General features: G+C 45.7%; 1 protein-coding gene across 7 annotated transcripts in view; it reads right to left on the reverse strand.

Annotated features, from left to right (window-relative positions):
• Positions 1-16,232, reverse strand: part of ACTN1 (actinin alpha 1) — a 92,548-nt gene that overhangs the window by 12,641 nt on the left and 63,675 nt on the right. For 4 of the 7 annotated variants that reach the window (XM_075030473.1, XM_075030475.1, XM_075030471.1 and 1 more), the window contains 7 exons: positions 14,683-14,764; positions 12,971-13,056; positions 5,437-5,529; positions 4,066-4,296; positions 3,389-3,536; positions 2,657-2,807; positions 90-198 (listed from right to left, as the gene is read on the reverse strand). In XM_075030473.1, the coding sequence (XP_074886574.1) occupies positions 90-198; positions 2,657-2,807; positions 3,389-3,536; positions 4,066-4,296; positions 5,437-5,529; positions 12,971-13,056; positions 14,683-14,764 (900 nt within the window). Of the gene's footprint in view, positions 1-89; positions 199-2,656; positions 2,808-3,388; positions 3,537-4,065; positions 4,297-5,436; positions 5,530-11,541; positions 11,628-12,970; positions 13,057-14,682; positions 14,765-16,232 lie in introns of all 7 variants that reach the window. The other 3 variants (XM_075030478.1, XM_075030476.1, XM_075030477.1) reach the window with 1 other exon arrangement.

Raw genomic sequence — 16,232 nt, forward strand, 5'->3', positions numbered from 1 at the left:
GAAATTGGTTGTTCGTGCCCGCTGCAGCTTGCTTTCCACAAATGACCTACCCACATAATCCCAAAGGTCTGAGTTGTAACAGGTCTCACCTCCAAGGCTTCTCTACGTTTCTGGGTTAGGGCACCCAGATTATCCCACTGATCACAGATCTTCTGGCACCTGGCATTGACACTGGGAGAGTCGTAATAGTCCAGCTCACTATAAGGGGTGGGGGAAAAAAGGACAAGAAGTCAAATAAAGACCTTTTTGAGAAGAAAGAGAAACCCATTAGAAATCTTTATCAGCTTTCAGGACTGATTCAAAGAGTTCATGGTCTCTGCAAGTAAAGCGAGCCAGGAAGACAGCAGTATCTCGTTTTGGAGACACTGTATGTTATAGTACATCAAACAGCACAGAACAGGAAGAAAAACAACCACCACCCAAGCCCTCAACAAACACTGGTGCTGGCTGCCTGATGGGAATAACTTGGCACTGGTGGAAGGGAGTATACACTTTTGCTCAAACTGAGAATAAACAGATTATGAGCAGAGTAATATGCCCCTGTATTCTGCTTAAGAACATCGTGCAGGTTACCATCTGTATCTCGCACATCAGAAGGGGCAGCAAAGATTTTACTATGAATGCAAAGAAATTGCTTAAGATCGTTCTAAGAGTTGCATAGTACAGGTGCCAAGTAATAGCTAAATTACACAATCTATTCATTTATTTAGGACAATCCCAGAATTACAGTGTAGGTTTCTCTCCTATATGCCTGACAGGGAGTGCTTTGCTGAGATGTCTATAGGTTGGCACCCATGGAAGACAGGCTGGTAAGAGTATGGCTGGAGAAAGGAGAGCATGGGGGTAAGCTGAAGCTTCTGGTCTTGTATTGATTGCTTTGTGCTCTTGGTTCTGCACATGGTCAAAGAGGGAGAAACCGGCAGGCAGAGGGAGACCAGCCAAGCTGGGAAGTGTCAGCCTTGGAAGAGAAAGCAGAATAACTCACTGGGCTACTGAGTGACCCTGGGCCATGTGATGAGCATTTCTCTAAGCAGGTTTAAACAGTTTCCTCTTGCCTCCCCCAGCCTCATTTCTTCCAACCACGGTATTGTCCTTCTGAGGTGTGTGGGCACAACTGTTGATGGAGTCTTGCGGTAAACTAGTCAGGAAACCGATTTGGGCTAAAAATAACTTTTTCTTTGCTGGGTTTTTAATCCAGATCAGTTCCTTGATCTACTTTGCTGCAGAGCCAGCACTGCAGATGAAAGAACTGCTTCTGAAAGCCTGGCTTGTAACACACCCATGCTGGACCACTACTGCTGGGGAGTGGAATGTGCCATGCCCGCAAACATGCCTGGCACGGGCAGCTGCAGTGGCTCCCTCCAGACCCTCTCCATCTCCCTGGCAGTGTATTTCTGGGGGAGAAAAGAGCTCAGCCATGGTTTTTCAGGGCATGGCCTCTTTGCTGAGATGGAAAATGGATTTTGGAAGGATGACAGAGCCGCTGTTCTCACACTTTGGAAGAAATCACCTCTCCCCCATATTAAGGCCCAGCCTTCCCTGTTGCTCTTAGAGCTGCAGCTGCTTTGGCTGGCATGTAGCATGTGCTTTGGAAGTGGCAGGTCAGCTAATGCTTGCTGACTAGCCAGCCTCGGTTTTAATCTTACTGACATGGAGGATTGCCTTGAACGCTCCTCCTGTTCCAAGGTCAATCCTCCAGTGGACAAGGAAGCAATTCCGTAAATCTGTGTTGTTAAAGGAGATAATGATCTTGATCCAATTATCCTGATTTTTCAGAGAAAAAACAGTCTTTCAGCCCAAGAGTACTGATCTTAGCCCAGACACTAACTTGACATAGGCCAGTGTAATATATAAATATTTTTAAAATAGGAAACAAAGTCAACGCCAAGTTGTTCAGACTGTTTTTGCCAAGAAACATGCATAGTTTCAAAATTTCTCTCCCTGTGCTGCAGAGACCAGCTCTTTACCTGCCTGCTATCCCTAGTAATCAACTTCCTGCCCCGAGGAGACCCCATTTGTCCTGGTAACCTGTGTCACTCGTCACTCCAGGAAAGGGAGTGGAAGCTAAGGTTTCCAAGCCGGGGGAAGCAGGAAGGGAGCTGAGCTGCTGTGGGGATGCCCTGGAGCAAGTGCCGACCAGAGTCCATGGGTGCGGAGCTCCTGGGACAAAGAGCTGGGGTGGCAGCAGAGGCCACGATGGGCTCAAGCATCAGCAGATTTTTTTTTCCTGCCAGAATAAGGAGGATTTTTTTGATAAAAGAGAACAAACTGAAGGCCTGCTATCCTCTGCTGTTTCCTACTGTTCCTGGAAAAGTATGATGGTGTTACAACTCTGAAACCTAGCAGGCACCAGCGGCAGGTCAGACTCTTTAGGAAAGGGTTCACAGCAGCATAACGAGCTGGAAGAGGACGGAAACTTGGCTTGGGGATATAATTCTGCCACCCCCTCATCAGCACCCACGACTCATCCGTTTTCTGGCCTGCTCTTTTGGTGCGTCCGGATACTGGAGAGCAGTATCCTAGATACCGTTTGGAAACACTGGGACTTCCCAACATTTTTGTATGGAGATTGATTTATGGCTCGCCAGAGGGCAGAGGGCAACGCTGATTAAGCCTCTCTGGCCACAAGGATGGGATGTGTGCCGGGGTGCCGTACTTGAGCTCTTGTGCAATAGCAGCAATCTGTTCCACGCGGTCCTGGTGTGCAGCCAGGTCGCTCTCAAAGGCCTCATGTTTCTTCAGCAGGGCCTTTATCTCCGAGAGGGTAGCAGTTTCGTAATCCTTCTGCTGCAGCATTGCTTCCTTACCTGGGGAGGGAGCCAAAGGACAGGAGAATGAAGGGCAGGACCCAATGCCCCCAGAGCCATCTCCCCACCCCGGAGGCCCTCAAAAGGGCATCTGCCCCACTCCAGACACCCTGGTCGAGGCTTGCCCTCATGTGTGCTGGCCTAGAGATGCACAACCCTCACTTTCAAACCACAGAGCGTGAGTCTGTCATTAGCAACAGTGAAGGGCACATAGTGGAGCTCAAGCCAGTTCTGTCACAGTTTATATTGGACTAGTCTCAGTGTATGCAAACTGGGCTATGCTGGTCCTGTAAATGCCAGCTGTTGCATTTACTGTACGGTAACTTTTCCTCTGCTCCGTAGCTCTTTTCTATCCAAAGTTCTCACTTTGCAACAGTTAGGGAATGCCAACGTGGCCATGTTATGTAGCATAACAGAGATCAAGCTGATTTTCATACATTCTTTTCTAATAAAGTAAGAAACGAACGTAGCATTCTTGAGAGGAAAATCTCATGGAAGCACCTATGCATGATCCATCTCTTCCTCCCTACATAACGGACAGCACTATGTCAGGCAATAGGAAGCAGGTAGGTTGGCATTACCATCTGTCCAGGACTCATGAATGGATGCCTTCTGCCGGAACTTCTCTGCCAGGTGATCCAGCCTCTCCAGCCTCCGGATCTCATTCAACAACCACTCCTCATAGCCCTTCTCAGCCTGCTCTAGGCCACCCCAGGCATTGTTTATATCCTAGAGACAGAAGCACAAGAAGAAAAGGCATTTTAGAAGATAGGGGGGAAGATGTACATCAGCATTAGTCTCCATGAGCTATATGGCTCCAACTGGTTGGAGGGAGTGGATGTAGGCTTTTAATCTCATAGTGTTGTGCAAACAGGTCAGGAAGATGAAGTGCCAGACTTAAGATAAGCAGGACTAGCAGTGTCAGGATATACCTGTCTGCATGAGAGTCCCTCTCGAAACACTTCCCCACATGAAACTTCAACAAAACCATTTTTCAATTAGAAAAAATAAGAGGTACCTAGACATCTCCTCATAAAGACACGCAACTTGTGAAGAGCCTCAGTCTGGTTTAGACACAGGGAAGCAATGATCACTTGACCCTCTCTTATTATAGCCTCACTGAACTATATTCTGTAGGGTTCCTACCACAGAATAGCTCACTCTGAAGTTGGGGTATGCTCTGCCCACCCATGGGCACAAAAGAAGTCCCGTTTTTTAGGCATGGTTGGGGTATATACGAGCAGTTAGCCCCACTCACCGAGACCATTTTCCCTTCTGAAGGCATGAAGGCTGGCCTGTTGCTGAGCCGCAGCTTGGTCTGCAAGGTGTTGAAATTGATCTCAAGTTGGCACTTCTCTTGGACCTTGGGGGGCTTGTGCAGGCGGCGATAGTCCCGGAAGTCCTCCAGTTTCTGCTGCATGGCTTGCATGGTGTTCTCTGGGGCCCGGTTCTCCAGCCAGGGGATGGTGCGACGGATCCACTCCAGCAGCTGGAAAGAGCAATGACAAGCCTCGAACTGAAAATTGTGTCAAAACTACAGGTGTTGCTCTGAATTCATTAGGGACAGTTTACTTTTATGTTTGCTGCCAGAAAGATTCTGCCACCAGCAGGGCTTGTAAAGAAAAGTTTGCCAGCTTTTTTGGATGTATTTTTTTTTAATGAGCAGCCCATTCCCTACCACGCTAAGTAGTACTGCTTGTTGCAGTACTGCCAATCCAACATGCTTAAGCCATAGCTTTCACACAGTCAGGACCAAGCTATGTCCTCAGATTACACTAAAGCCTTAGAGTTTTGCTGGACTGTTGCACAACTAAAGGATGCTGTAAGTCATATTATCTCCAGAAGGGTCTGACAGGAGAAATCAAGTTCTTGCCTCCAGTTACACTTTTCCCACTCTAGCTTCCTTGAAGTCAGTGTTGTTCTTTGAAAAGCTCTCTTTAGCAAACCTATCTGGGGAGCCAGCAAAATGCTAATGCAATAGACAGTTTATACTGTGAATGGAGTAGTGTCCTATGCTTTTCAGACCAGGCTGAAACCAGGCTCATGGGCTATGTTTGTTCTTCTGTTCTCCATCTTCCCCTCTCTACTTATCTTCCACAAACACAGTCCAGTCCACGTTTGGTCACTTCTGTAGTTTCACAGCTGTCAGTCTGTCAGGCTTCTCAGTTAACCAAAGCAGCCTCCAGCTTGTATCTTACACAGATTCTTTCCAACTATCAGCAAACACATATTTCTTTCCTCAATTACCTCTAACTTCCATTTTCTCCAATCCAATTCATGACTTCTGCAGTACATCAGCATACAATTTGTATGAAAGATGTTACAAAATTGTATAGTCCTGAGGAATGCAACTTAGACCAGCTTGATTCTTTCTTTAATTTTAGCATTTCTGCAGCTGCTCTTATAAAACTGATAAACTCAAAGCTGCTCTATGGAAGCTTTCTGTTTTAAAGCAGATTGCTCTTCCCTTTAAGATAAGTTCAATCTTTAATTTTTCTCAAGCTAGAAGGGGGAAAAAAAAGGATTTTCCAGGAAAACATGGGCCAATAGCATTCCCCAAGATTAGTTATCAGCGTTAAACGCAATTCCTTTCCACCACCCAGAAACCAACAGCACCATGGACACCTACATCACTGGCCAGTTTTTCATAGTCTTCCATGAGCTGTTCATTTTCTTGGTTGACTGCCAGCACCTTGCAGATACGATTTGCTGCTGTCTCCGCCTGACAAAGAGAAGAAAAACAGAAGAAGGGAAAAGTGTGAATAAAAAACATAAACCAAAGCTTGCAGCTTAGCTTCCTGCTACATACCTGCAGGTAAAGTCTCCTACCCTTGGCTCTAGCAACCTGTCTGCACTTCAAAACATCTGTCCTGACCTCTTTGCTTTCCATCTGACCTTCTACAATAATTTATTTTTCCCTTCTCAGGTGAATAAATTACTTCAGAGATTCTCAGCTCTACCGATCCCACCCTATGTGTGGTAAGACAACCACATTTCTATGCCTTTTCTGAAGCTGATTCTATGAGAGGGCCCTGTTGTTTGCTTCCTACCAGAGGGCCCCTGGCTGCCTCTTTACAAAGACAGGGGGTTTCTGCCACCACCTCCACTGCCCTCACCAGCATTCAGAGCTGCAACACCAGTAACTGAGTGGTGTCAAGCTGATGAGACTACATGCCTTTACACCAGGAAAGAACTACCTAAACAGAGTTAATCCATAGACTGGACTTTGGAAAATTCCTAATTCTGTTTGGAAGATAAAGTGGTAGATACTCTTCTTAACCTTAAATTCTGCCCAGCAGAGCTGTCTTCAAGCTTTCCCTGTATTTCTGGCACTCATTACAGGGCCACCTCCTCCAGCATCTTGCCACATGACACCTACCATGTATTCAGGGTCTCATGATCCAGCTGAGGATTTTTTTTTTCTCCTTTCCGGGTAATCTTTCTGCTTACTCTCCCAAAACAAGTCTCACCAAAAAAGAGCCTGTTATTACTATGTAGGTTGTTTTTTTCCATTGTGGGACCAAAACCTTGTTCTCTGCAGGGAGTTGAACATGTTAAAACATGAATTTGGAACAAAGTAAGGATCAGAAAAATCCCAGCTATGAACTCAGGAGCAGCCAGTCTGCCCTGGAGTGCCATGCATGTGTTTGGCATGGGGAACATACAAGGGGCTGATCCTTGCACAGCAGGTACCTGTGGATATCACCTCCCTTTATCATTATCATGGTGGGTGCCATGCCCCGAAGACCCGGAGGATATGCCCCTGTGAGGGGTGTCAGGGGATTGCTCAGCACCCTCTTACCACAGTACAGCTATTGCCCTGATGAGCTGTTTTTAATTAAAGTTTGTAATTTAATGGGGTGGGTTTTGATATCCAGAGAAAACTTTATAGACACTGGGGAAGGTCCTAGAGCTACCCACAGGGCCTCTATGGAGTAGTCCTCCTTACAGAGGCTAAGTGGAGATGAAGAGGAGAGTGTACATGCCAACACCACAACAGACCAATTGAGAATGCTGTGTCCTGCCTTAAAACTTTGTGTGGGACTGATGCCAAAAGAAGTTTTGCTGAGCTTATAGCTGGCAAGATTCAACATTTTTCTATTTTTAAAAGGCCTTTTATTATATATTTATTCAATCTCCAAGGCCATTTGAGAAAAATCCTCTATTTTTTGCAGCTGATGTGAGGCAGCAAGAATAGCAATAAAGTCATAGGCTATACAGAGATGTATAGACTGCTAAGGTCCCAGGGGGTCTGGCAATCTTATTCATTTGTAAGAAGCTGTAAAAACATATATTCAGTCATCTGTCCCTTCACTAAAGTGGGCCAGCTAGCAGATACACAGATATTAACCAATTTAAAACATATCAGAGGGACCTGTACAGGAGAAAGAGCAATTTCACTTAAAAAAAAATCTGCAAAAAGTGCAAATGATGATTACATTTAAGAGAGTTTGTATTTTGATCTGTTTTTAACTAAAGTTTGTACTTTAATGGAGTGGGGTTTGGTATCCAGAGAAAACTTTATAGACATATGTCCTGGGTTTGGCTAGGATAGAGTTAATAATCTTTCTAGTAGCTGGAATAGTGTTATGTTTTGGATTTAGTATGAGAATAATGTTGATAACACACTGATGTTTTTCAGTTGTTGCCAAGTAGTGTTTATACCAAGTCAAGGATTTTTCAGCTTCTCATGCCCAGCCAGCAAGAAGGCTGGAGGAGCACAACAAGTTGGGAGGGGACACAGCCAGGACAGCTGACCCAGACTGGCTAAAGGAATATTCCACACCATGTGTCGTCATGCCCAGTATATAAACTGGGGGGAGTTGGGCTGGGGGAGGGGGGCAGATCGCTGCTTGGGAAGTAACTGGGCATCGGTCGACGAGTGGTGAGCAATTGCATTGTGCATCACTTGTTTTGTTTATTCCAATTCTTTTATTATTATTGTCATTTTATTATTATTATCATTATTCTTTTCTTCCTTTCTGTCCTATTAAACTGTTCTTATCTCAACCCACGAGTCTTACTTTTTTTTTTCCCCTGATTCTCTCCCCCATCGGACTGGGTGGGGGGGAAGTAAGCGAGCGGCTGCATCGTGCTTAGTTGCTGGCTGGGGTTAAATCATGACAACATGGAACCAAATAGTGTGTCAAAAAGACATTGCCAGAGCCCTACCATGATGTGCTTAGTGACTGCAGGGAATTGCTAGTGCCAAATGTTTCTCTCAATCACCCCAGGAGAGGAGCTCCCTGCACACTCTTAACTTTCTTCTTTTTACACCCCAGGAGCTCACTGCAGCAGCAGCCAGCTGTGCAGGAGGGACCCCATTTCACAGAGGCATATTTACATGTACCCAACGATAGATTTCCTCCAGCTGCCCAAGTTTTTAAATATGTGCATGTGTGTGTGTATATATATATACGTGTTGAACATCTGCCCAAACACAAAAGCCCTCCGAATGTCAGCAATTACGACATTATTTGTATTATGCTAACAGCTGAAGTGTAGAGGCTTTCTCTCCCCTACCAGTACTTGCTTCTCAATGGTTCTTGCCTACTCCAGACTGCTCTATGCAACAGTGTGCTGCTGCTGCAGCAGCAGGAAAGGCTCTGTGGCCACTATCACCATTAATGTCATGAGCAATGCGTTACACTGACTTGCTCTGAGCAAGGCAGGACAAAAGGATCCCAGTGCTTTCAGGTAACCTCCACAAATACCTCCCACGCTGCTGCTAATGAGCTGATCTGTGGTGATGGCAACCTCAGTGAAACACTTCCAGGTAAAGGAAGAGTGGCATGCTAAGATATTTATATGACGCCAAGGCAGCTCTCCCTACACCTTCGTTAGTGGAGCGAAAAAAGTAATTTTGACTTCCCCACACTGCTAAAAGCAATGATGCATTTAGGATGCTCACACTAGCTCCAAACAAGCCAGGATGCTCACAAGGCATGGAGCACCACTGAGAAAATGCACCATCCTGGGGTTTGGAAGCTGCATACCTGTATTCTCAGAGAACCTGTGTAAGCCGATCAGCTTCACTGAAGCATCGTGCTGACACCTTAATACTGCTTGCACTCAGAGACTGTGGGGAGGGCAAGCCCAGGGCATTCTGCTTGATCCCACACTGCTGTGTGATATGCATGTGATGTTTGGTGGGCTCAAAATGGAAATGTGAATAGCCAAAGTAGCAGTAATTTCTCTGCCTTTTGTCTTTTCTGTACTTCTCAACCCTGACCTGGACTGCCTAGGATGGAAGTGGAGTTAGCTGTCTCTCTAGCTCATGGATCCAGGTCTCTTTGCTGAGAAGGATCATAAAGGAAGGCACTCCCACAGTGTGCTACGCAGGGAAGATGCCTTCCTGTTGCCGTCCTCTGGCCCCAGAGGACCACTCCAGAATACTGTATGCTAAACACAATCTCTTAATAAAATGGTAAAACGTTAGTTAGAAATTTTCACCCCAGAAATTAAGTTTACAAAATATCAAGCCAACCAGTAGTTGCATGCATTTAGTGTGAAAGTCAGAAGCAGTTAGGAAACAAGCAAACCAACCAAAGCAAGTATACCTACAAATATATATATATATATATATAAAATGGCATAAAGAAAAAGCAGCCATCTACACACACGTCAGGCTGGGGACCCTGTACCTTCAAAGGCTCAGTATAAGAGAGTGAAAGAAGCAGAAAGCAGCTCATGGGACTTCCCTTCAGGACTGGTGGCAGTAATGAAAAATCTGAATGAAAAATGGAGCGATATCACAGTAAGTCACCTAACCATGCACGAGGTGGTAACACATTACAGTCTGGGCTGGGGCTTGTACTCAGTAATCACTTTGCATTTGCCCAGGGGTTTGAATCTGCGTCACTCAGCAGCTGGCTAATGCACAGCTAGGGCAGCTCCAAAAAGGAGCTGTGCCCCTTCTGCCAGGGCACAGTTGAGTTGCTGGCCCATCAGGACTGCTAAAAAATTAAATCTTCAATCTTCCCTGTAAGCCAGTTAGACTGCACAGGATTGAAGCTTTAATAACTAAGAAGCTCCATCTCTAGTTCTTGCCCCAGCTACTTGGTTCGGGTCCTGAGGCAGTAAAAGGTTGTTTTCAGTTATCCCAGGAGACCTAGCATCCACCTAAATTGCTGATGAGAGCATGGGACCTGCTGAGCAGGTTTCCACATCGTGGAATGGGTACGGAGGGAAGAGGAAGGCATTGGTGAGGGGCACAGCTGCTCCTGCAGCAGGCCACAACCCTCCTCATATTGTGGTTTGCAGTTTCCTCAATCAGGAGTTCTTCAAGTTAAGCAGAAAGCTTGGAGCTGTCCCTCAGGGGCACTTGGCAAACAGCAGGCCTTATCACAGGGCTGGCATAAGTTCTGAGACTACAGTCTTCCTGGGCAAGTATCAGCTGGCTGGAGTTTGCAGCCTGGTCTTAAGGGTTTCGAACGATTCACAAAGCAGGATCCTAGTGGAAAAGTCATGACTACACAAATTACGCCAAACGGGCAAGTCTACTGCACTGCTGTGGGACATATTCCCAGTTCCTTGGAAACAAGACAGTATCACATAATTTATATGAAACAGGGCAGAGAACACAAAGCTTGAACTAAAGACCTGCTCCCTGGAACCTGCTGCCTGCGTTTGCCCTCTGAAAGCCAGCATCAGCATGGCAACTGCATCAATGCTGAGACCATCAGCACTGCTTCGTACAAAAGAGATGGACTCTTCCTGGAGTCAAGTTAGCCCTCAAGCTGGGCAACACATGGAGTGTGTCTCAAAGAGAAAAGGCCTAGTGAGAGAAAGAAGTTGTGGCTGGGGGAAACAGAGATTTTACATCTGTTCGTAACACGAAGAATGCAGTCTTCAACTTCAGATTTTATTGTTCCAAAGCCTACAATCTGAAATTAGCAGTGATCTTGTGGAAAGGCTGCAGCTCAGCCAGGCTATGACATGGGAGGAAAGCATGGATGCTTTTATTCTATTCAAAGGATTGCAGGGAAATTGCTGTTTTGGAGGAAGTTTGCCCAAAGGCAAACTGTGACTATATGGTTCCTCTGGGGACAAATGTCCCAAAGCCAGACCAAAAGACTCTGGAGTAAAGAGGAAGCAGAGGAAGAAGGACTGAAGTTATGGAAATGGGTAAAGCAAAGAGAAATAAAACATATAGGTGGTTTGGGAAACAGAGGACAATAACCAGGAAGAAGCAAGGAATGGAGAAGTGTGTGAGTTTGGGAAAGCTCAAGTCCTGGTAGGAATGGACTTTGTGGCTGGAGCACAAAAGTGCTATGTAACCAGCACACAGATGATTGAGCCTAGGAAAAGACCACTGACCTAGCAGGGGCTGAGTGTGGAAGGCAGGATGGCAGCTCAGGGAGGAGGCTGTGATTTCCTGGAGTAGGCTGATTTGATTGTGGTGTTTCTGGAGGCGCACCACCTGGCCAGGATGATGCCCACTAGTCACTGAAAGGGTACTGACTCTGTCAGAGCAGACATTCATTCATCTTTCAATGCCAGCTTTACCAAATGCTGTCTCCACCGCTGGGGTATGAAACTGGAGGGAAGGAGCAGCTCAAGTCTGTCTGAAAGGACATTTACATCACTTCTCCAGTAAGACTACAGATGGCACATCCAAATGCATCGCTGGATGGCTTCCCTGGAAATGCCCTGGGGCGGACGGGGGTCTGGCGCATTCCTCGGTGGAGAGGAGCGGGGAGAGGGGAGGGGGTTGTTAGCGGTAAAGTCTCACCTTCTGCGCCCCTGAGAAGGCGTGGTAGTAACATGAGACATAGGTCATTATGGCCTTCTCATCCGGCCTTAGCGTGCCTATAATATCTGTGCAGAGAAGGAAAAGAGGTTGAAAGGATAAAGTAAGAAGCAGCACATAGAATAAAACAAAACAGTCATGGGTGGCGTGAGAGAGGGGGAGAAAACTTCCCATCATGCATTGCAGGACAGGCCAAACAGATTTCCATGCGGAGAGCTGGGAATTCGGATCAGAAGGTGGCTAGCAGCGTTGGCTTGTGGTTCAAAGCGGCACCCCTCCCTCTCACCCCCCCAATCCAGGGTGATCCTGAGCTGAGGATCTGGGCTCTGCACCTTCACAGCTGTGGTCTGGGGGCCTTGCCCAAGTATGCAAATAGGCTGTTTGGAGGTTTGAACGCCCTGTGCTCAAGGCCCTTCTGTACGCCGAGGAGCTTGAGATCAGAGCCTTCCTACGCAGTGCACTTCCTACGCAGTATCTGCTCTGCTGCAACACGCACTGCCTGTTCTTATGGCACTGAAGTACAGGCGCCTGCTTGGTTTTGGCGAGAGATATTTACGAGGTTTCACCTACAAAATGTTTTCCTTGAGTGACTCCATTACCAACAGGAAAATGGCTAAGCCAGACACAGCAAGGACTCAACTGCCTGATTTCCAGCGTGGTGGGTGAGAAAAGAGGAAAAAAAGAAACAGATGAACAAAACCAGGCATCTCGGTCACAATAAGCAATGCTCTGTTTGCAAAATTACCACGGATGTACTTGTTGGACATGCTTTCTAAGCCCCAGGTGAACTGGGACTGGGTTTGTGGCACAACTTGAGAAAGCAGCAGGTTCAGACCTTGAAGCAAGGGCGCGGGAACCTGCAGCATACGTAATGTAAAAGATAAAGCTTTGGGTATTCATTGAACCCTTCATAAAACCACTAAGTCAGCTCTGTTTCTCCACCTTTGAAAAACAAACAAAAAAAAAAGTGAATAGGTATCAGCATTGTTTCCAGTGGGGGCAGGCTGCAGTGTCCTGCCGAGCAGAGCATCTATGTGTAGGTCTCCACCTTTGTGAGACCAAGCATCCTAGCTCAGATTTCCGAGGAACAGGGGGCGTAGGTCCTCAGCTGTCAGTGCAGCAGTTCAGAAGGCAAATGGAGAAGGCAAAGCTCCCCACTCCCTTGGATTTGTGTGTGTGCCAAGGTGCTGGTATATGTAAGTGTCACTGACTACAGGGAAACGGGACTCCTGGCTCCCTGGCCCCACGTATTATGTCTGGGGCACCACTTTGAACCAACAGCCAACTCTACCAAGAGCATAATAATAAAGATGCCCGTAGCTAGAGAGGAGAGAGAGAAAGAAAAAAAGGTTTGGACATTAGCAACGGCACCAGGTGTGCTCTGTGGAGGGAGCTTGGGATCCTGCGATACCTTCTGGGCTCCTGAGAAGGCGTGGTAGAAGCTAGAAACATAGGTCATGATGGCTTTCTCGTCAGGACGGGCAGTTCCAACAATGTCTGTCAAAAAAAACCTCACGTTAAGAGCATAATCAACTGATGTAAGGAAAGCAAAGGAGAGGGAGAACCACAACTGTCCAGGAGGCCTGCTGGGGTATATGCTTGTCATAGCAACTTCACAGGGCTTCCCAGCATTCCCCAGAAGATGTGTCTCTCTCAGAAGCCAGGATCACCCTCCTGGTTCCCCTCCCTCATGATAAAATTGCTTCCAGGGTCTGGCCAGGCTAATGCAGCCATATGTCAGCATGTCTCGTGTCACAGTGGTTCCCCATCCTGAGAACATTACTGTGAATGGTGGGTTGAATCAATCCAAACTGGCAGCAGGTTGACATGGCTTTTATAGACATATTATACTGCAAATCTTCCATGCAGTTCTTCAGGAAAGATCCTTTCTCCCTTCCTTTCCATGCCCCTGTCCTCCATTTCAACACAATCATGGCTTGAATTTCAAAAGGCCCTTTCATTAGTTTCAGGGGAAACTCAACACCTCCAGAGATCAGAATTAATGGTGTGGAGGAATGCACATTAGCTCCACTCCATGAGGGAGGAGAGTGATCAGGAAAGAGCAACGGGAGGTCTTGCAAGGGGCTCTCTTTATCATTGCTAGCTTTGCTGAGATCAGAAGCTAGATCCGCTTATTTTGGAGGTGGCTTTGTTTCCTACAGAATGGCAAGAAGCACTTGAATCTAATCCAGAAACCTCATGATTTTTTGTGACCTCAGCATGATGAATGCAGGGAAAGCAAGACTCATCCCTGGGGATGGGAAATACTACTTAAGAATATGAACATCCTAGTTACCCAAATACAGGTTCACTGGGTTCAGCTGCCCTATCCCCACCTTTCCTCCTTGTTCCTCTCACTCCCTTATTTAACAAAAGCCTTTAACTGCTTCTCCTGTCCAAACCAAGCCTGAAATACAGCTTCTACCATTGAAACCAGCTGGCTTCAGGCAAACAGCCAACAACCAGTGAACTATTTCAGGCTGTTATTTGTACTCCAGAGTTACAGTCTTCTAAGTCTATTGCCAAGCCGGTCCTGACAAGGCTCTGAAAAGTAATCCTTGCTGTCCTAGTGGCCTCAGGGAAGCAGTCACGGTCAGTAGCAAAAGCACCTCTGAACAACATGGATCTCTGCCTTGGTCTCCAGACCCAGTCGGTGAGGGATCTTCATGCCCAACACTTCTGAGTAGTCAAGAAGCAGCAGTTTATAATACTGATATCATGCCCCCAAAAGAAAGATTGCCAGAAAGAGCCCAGAAAAAAAATTCTGGAGCAAAAGGAACACAGTCCTACACCATGCATTAACTCAGTATTAAACCCGATTCTTGAAAGGGAACACTTCAGTCAGCAGTGGACGTAGCCAGGTGTTACTCATCTCTGCCTAGTGTATCAACCCCAGGTTAAGATCTCCACACCAGACTCAGAAGACTGAGGGGCACAGGAGGAAGAGGGAAGCAGAACATGTGATCCTTTATTCCACTGTAACTTTTTCCCTATACATTTAGTATGTGGTGACGGAGGGAGCATTCAGAGGTTACTGAATTCTTGTACAATACAAGTCCACCTAGAAGAAGTGGGAAATTTCTTGAGAAAAAGCAAGTTAAAAGCCACTGTGTTCTACTTTACCTTCTGCATCCAGCATCTTGGGAATATCCAGATATTTCTCAGCCACATCAAAAGCTGTGTTTAGATTAGTGAGAGGATCATCCTGGGAAAGAAACAGAGCCAGAGCATCAGCATCAACTTGTAGTAAGGTATACAGCATTTCTCTCAAAACAGGGCTATTGTGCTTGGTTCGGTTCAGGTAACTGTGCTGTCCAGACAAAATTACGTGTGAATCCTCATGTAGCAGGATGAAATAATTAGCTTCCTTTTGAAAGCAGAGCCTGGAGACTCATGATATGATAATTAACATATAATCTATGCACTTGCAACAAGAAGGAATAATACATTTTGTCTTGAACCTAGTTTAAAGTAAAATTAGCTTCACATCATACTGATAGTAAACGGCCATATCTCACATTTACAGCTCATGCTTGTATTAGGTTTGCAATTTCCATTTTAAAGAACTGCAGAGCAGTGTATCTGTTAGAACATCTAAGCAATACTAAAATAGTAACAACATCTGCAACGGGTGCTGTCCTTAGCTAGTGTACAGTTTGTTGAACACCAGTTGAGTGGGAGGAAGAGAAATGTTTTAACAAATCTCTACAAAATAAATATATATAAAAGTACCCATTTTGTCTGAGTATTGCTTTTCCTCCTAGGTGCTGCACAGGACTTGTCATTTCCTTAGTACATTCCTATTCCTCTATATATAAAACGTCTGATGTGGCAGGATGCACTTCAGATACAGACATCAATACACAGTAATCAAATCCTAAACAAAGTTAAATGTGATTTATCATCATGAGTCATATCACAAAGGTAACTAGATTTTAAAGAGCCACACAAGAGAATATGAAACACAGATGTCACTGGAAATGAAAGACCTCTGCAAATTGTTTCCATCATTCAAACATAATGATCAACAAAAAGACACCAACAAATGTATATGACACCCTCATACAAGTCTGATTCCTATATTCCTGTGTATCCATGATACTTAGTTATTCTGAAGGATTGATCCACTTCATGGGTGACATTTGTACTATCAGTTTCTACTGTTGAGACAGGTGGCTTCTGCTGGAGGAAAGATTGTGCATAAACTGCTAGTGTTTAGTCACGTTGTTTGCTAAGTGTCTTTTGGGAGACAGAAAGGATGGGGTGGTACTCTCCATATTGTCATTTGTGCCACTCACACCGAGAGCCACCTTCAAAATTAGCAAACAAGGAGTATAATTCACCTTCTTTCTAGAGTGACATCCATGTTCTGTTTCTTTTCTAGTTTGAGATCACATGCCTTTGCTTATTGCATTGACTTGGAAGATTAAGCTGTGCCGGAACTCTAATCAACAGGCAGCTTCCTTTGAACACACCCAGCACGAAAGATGAAGCTAGGCAGACTTGGGCAGACAGGGTATGGGCATGCAGAAAAGTTCCTTTATGGCACTGGTCATTATGTAGCCCTCGGATTACAGTCTTCATGAAACTAGGAAACTGAGCTATTCTGAAAAGCAGTTTTCTGCAGCATTTCCCTAGGAATTAATGCATGTATTAGGTTGGCATCCCATATC

This window comes from Buteo buteo, chromosome 6 (genome assembly GCF_964188355.1).
Source record: "Buteo buteo chromosome 6, bButBut1.hap1.1, whole genome shotgun sequence".
NCBI classification, from domain to species: Eukaryota; Metazoa; Chordata; class Aves; order Accipitriformes; family Accipitridae; genus Buteo; species Buteo buteo.